The 4,707-nt window shown below is 47.1% G+C and overlaps 1 protein-coding gene across 1 annotated transcript; it reads right to left on the bottom strand.

The window, feature by feature from the left end:
- Positions 1-3,248: 3,248 nt before the first annotated feature.
- On the bottom strand, positions 3,249-4,505 carry LOC119366738 (acyl transferase 15-like). The gene has a single exon (XM_037632471.1). It carries the CDS (start codon positions 4,500-4,502, stop codon positions 3,249-3,251), a length of 1,254 nt encoding a protein of 417 aa, XP_037488368.1. The 5' UTR covers positions 4,503-4,505.
- Positions 4,506-4,707: the final 202 nt, after the last annotated feature.

Here is a 4,707-nt window from a genome sequence, read left to right as displayed (position 1 = left end):
TGAAGGCGGCCTTCAGCTTGTTCGTAGCTTGATTGTTTGCTGATCTAGATCCATGTGGACGTTCATGTCATCGTCCTGAAAAGCAAAGTTGTGAACAACCTGCATGCTCAAGAGTGCACGAGAGTTGACATAAAAATTTGTGAACAACATTTTACAACTTCGGAATAATTATCTGGAGGTGGCCTCTTGGCAATAACTGCAATCTTCGTCACTCCGTCTATCATTTGTCCACTTGATCCATGCTCAATCTGACGAGTCTCCAAAATGATGATAGTACCAAAATTGTATCAGGAAGTTATACATATTTATTGTATCATGCCTGTTTGTAGTTTAATTTGATACAAATAGCATGTAATAAGGTACGACTTCAATTTGGTTCACATATCTAGCAATGATCTTTTGGTCTCAAGGAGCTGGCAATTGATAGGTACACACGGGGAATTAAGAAAGCAAGGCAACTCCAGATACAAAGGCGGCAGATGTACCTACAGGTACATGTTATAGGCTATCAGATTTAGCTGTACATGGCTAACATCATGCCCTTCTGACAATGTGTGTACATGATGTGTTGCAGGCCATATGGATAGGGCAAATGTTGATTAATACAACACAGAGAATATACCATTAGCTGACAATCTTGACGATAGTTACTCAATTCTATGTAAATATCGTCAAACATACTTTTCGTATAAATCATATGTTTTGTATGTGATCAATCATACCAGGCTGACTACGAGGGGGCCAATAACACATGAGATGGGTCCAGTGATGCTTCGTTGCCAGCTCCCTGTAATCTCACATGGTGAAAGCTAGATGTACTTTTCACTTTCGAGGAATATGGAGAGCCACAAAGCGCACCTTAATTAGTTTACAACTTGTGCGTTTTTTTCGATAAAGGGAATATATTAACATCACGATGATACCAAATACACCCAGCCTCTGCACCAACAAGATGTCCAAATACATCAGGGATGCACACATACTTTAAATTCTTGCCTTTTCCTAGAAATGTATGTACCTTCTGTTCATCGACTCAACTATAGGCTGCCATCCTATCTTACAATTAGTAGCAATTATGCCCGTGAGTTACGATGAGAGGAACTCTTTTACAGGTGGCATCTCCTCTTAATTATGTTGCCAATGTTCACGCCTTTTTGATAGAGTAGAAAGGGGATGTTCCTCTTCCTTTACTTGGCACAATCCAGATAAATTTCCACAAGATCGGGATGGTGCTACCCCAGGGGAGAGAAGGCCACGCTATCCTTGACTCTTACCGCCGTCCACTATCATGCCCACCAGGCAACAAGTAACCAGATTGTGCGCTACCTGAACTAAAATATTCCGATAGGAACATACATATTCAAGTGGTTTAACACGAATCGAGTCTAACATTGCTCTAGAATCTGCGGTTATCATCTTTCGTCGTCCTAGCTTCAGGATAGATCCACTCATTGACCTTGTCAGGCCTAACTGCCATCAGTGCTGCCACATCATCAGACAGTGCCACCACCCACGCGTGTCCATCAACACACACGCCCATTGTCGAGGCCCCGCTGCGCCTTGCCGCAGAGGCATGCCGTCGCCAACGCAGTAGATGCGACGCCGCCAATGCCAACCCAACGGTGTCCACCAGCTAACTATATCCCAAGGTGACACCTACAAGTAGGGAACAACACCAAAGGCGCCGTCACCGCCCACCGCAGTTTGAGATTTCACCCCGTAGACAAATGGCGTGATGGAGGTGGAAGCAGATCTGACGAACGACTCGATGGAGAAAAATGGGCGCCCTCAAGCGTCGCCTCGGTCGCGGACGACCAGTGCCGACTATGGATTTCTCTTGGTCTAAATCCTTACCTCAAGCCGCATCCACATCGAGGAGTGGCAAGTTTGATATGTTTCTTTTCTGATATCTCATCTGTTTGATGCTAATATCCTTGGTTCTTTTGTAGTTCATCCAACATCGAGTTGTGCACTTGTGCTACTTGCTGTCAATGCGGAGAGGAGAAAAGGCCATCGACCTCCGCCTTGTAGCTCATGTTCTTCGAAAGTGTCTCCTCTTCGCAAATGACAATCTACTAGTGCAAAACTCATTAGCTCTCATGCCTCTGCTAGCGAAACTTGACCTATAGTTGTATTGATTGTTTTTATTTTGGCACACAAAAATGGTTCGGGCAAACACTTGATCACGCTGAAATGGATACTGATATGTAAACCTTGTGAACTGATGGTTTGTTTGTTAGGATTTACCAAGATTAGTAAACACATCCACGGTGCAAACTTCAGAATTAGAGACTTGAGGGTTCTATCGCGACGCAATCGACTTTACAAATTCAATGCTTTCTTGGTGGAACTGATCTGTAGGCCTGGTTTCCTATGGCTTAGGCAGTACATATGCCATTGGATTTGTTTGCTAGACTTTCGTTATTTGTATACTATCCGGACTCTCGTGATTGGGTACACAATCTTAAATTTTTGTATTGTCATATTTAGTATAATTTGTTGCACAATTAGTTCCATGGCCTAAAAGTAATCCCCTATTAGTAAATTTATTTAAGAATGATTTAAATGCTTGACTCCAAAAGAAGAAGATGATAAAAGATTCAAATGTTTATTTAAATCACATTACAACTTACTGTTCTTGTTTCCAAATAAGCGACGTGGTTTTAGTACATATGTAACTACCAAGAGATGTAATGATACGAGTAAAAAAATTAAAATATACACCTTCTAAATAGTGATCTAAAGGCTCTTATATTTCTTCACGGAGGGAGTATTTTTATTTGCTATATACCGGATTTGTTACCACTATAAATGTGTGGTGGAGCTCGTGAGGAAAGGTACGTAGTTTTTGCTCACTGGATTTATTCTTCATCGTATGCATGGGTGCGTGTATTTAAGAATGATTTAGTACATATGTAAATGTATTTAAGAATGATTCAAATGCTTGACTCCAAAAGAAGAAGATGATGAAACATTCAAATGTTTATTTAAATCACATTACAAGTTACACTTCCCGTTTCAAAATAAGTGTCGTGGTTTTAGTACATATGTAACTATCAAGAAATACATATAATGATACGAGTAAGAGAATTAAAATGTACACTGATTTGTTTCGACTATATACCGGATTTGTATGGACTATATATGTGTGGTGGAGCTCGTGAGCAGAGGTACGTAGTTTTTGCTCACTGGATTTATTCTTCATCGTATGCATGGGTGCGTGTGGATGCTTGCGTGCATGTAGTGTACTATAAACGCGCGTGCATGTGCATGTGCATCGCGGCCAACTCCCGTAAGAAGCCATCGGCGTGCTCCGGCTTCACACAGAAGGACATGACGTTGATGCCGTCCTTTGCCATGCATGGCGGGCATAGAACGCAGGGGTTTGTCGCCGTCCGCACGACCTTGCCCAGCGGCGGCATCACCCGCGCCGGATGCCCACGCCCGAAGTCCACCTCGTCGAACCCAAGGTTCCTCAAGCTCGTCACAACCAGCGTGTTGTACCTCGGAGGGGGCGTGGTCGGCTGCAGCATATCCCCACCGCCGCCGTTCGTGAGCAGGCCCGGCGTCTTTTCCTTGGCGAGCCTGATGAGCTTCACCAGCTCCTTGACGTCGCCGCATGCCACTGTGCCGCTCATGGCCATGACCGGCTGCCGCATGATGCAGTTTCGGTAGTAGCCGCGCTTGGCGCCCACAAGCCCGCGCATGTTGCTCGCGAAGACGAGAGGCACAGGCGTATCGGGTTCGAAGATGACAGCACGGGTGCGGCACTGCCAGAGCACGGCCGCGACAGCGTCGAACACCGTGCCGCCGCACTCGGCCCTGATGTGGGCAATCAGGCTCCATGAGACGGTGACGTCCAGGCTTGTCATTTCCTCCGTTCCGACACGGATCCGAGACCTCGCTGCGGCGACCATCTTGGGCGGGAGGCAGGGCAGCACTTGGGACCTGACAGGCACGACGGACGGCGCTGGCATCCCACGGGCAAGCTCGCCGACGGCCTGCAGGAACTGCGCCATCCCCGCGGCGTCGGCCATGACGTGGTTCCACGTCACGCCCACGACGAACCCGCCGCAGGCGAACTCGGTCACCTGCATCAGCAGCATGGCGTCGTCTGAGCGGCAGTACTCGGCAGGGTAGCGGGGGGCGAGCTGTCCGGCGAGCAGCGGCGACGTCGTGAATTGGTCCAGCACACAGCTCGCCAGCGCGCCCACGAACGAGACGCCCTCCCCGGAGCACGAGATGTGGTTCGGCGCCCCGTCGGGTCCAGCGACGAGGCGGCCAGCCATAGGGTAGTAGAGCACCAGTGCCTGCGACAGGGCCTTCTTGATTGTCTCAACAGGGTCGTCGATTGGCTGATCGAAGATGAGGAGCAGCGAGACAGGAATTGGAGCCAAACACTTATCAAAAGAGGAGAGGTTGATGATCCCACGGCGCGCCGTCCCCAGCTTCTCCGGGCCCGTGACCGCCACCGGCGATGATTTGGTGACTACGATGGTCATTATGCTCTGTTTTCTCGCACTTACTTCGTATAAGAGGCTCTTAGTTCCCGTCTGCCCTGACACCTATGTGCGTATATATAGGGAAAAATATAGGTGTACTGTTGATGTGTTCAAATTGTTTAAGGATTCGTGTATAATCACAAATCCGCACGCACTATGTTTGTTATTTTTGGAACAAACAAATATTATAATTTATAGATGAACT

The sequence above is a fragment of the Triticum dicoccoides genome, chromosome 2B (assembly GCF_002162155.2).
Source record: "Triticum dicoccoides isolate Atlit2015 ecotype Zavitan chromosome 2B, WEW_v2.0, whole genome shotgun sequence".
Lineage (NCBI taxonomy): Eukaryota > Viridiplantae > Streptophyta > Magnoliopsida > Poales > Poaceae > Triticum > Triticum dicoccoides.
The sequence above is the reverse complement of the archived record's forward strand: the minus strand, read 5'-3'. Positions and strand labels throughout refer to the sequence as shown.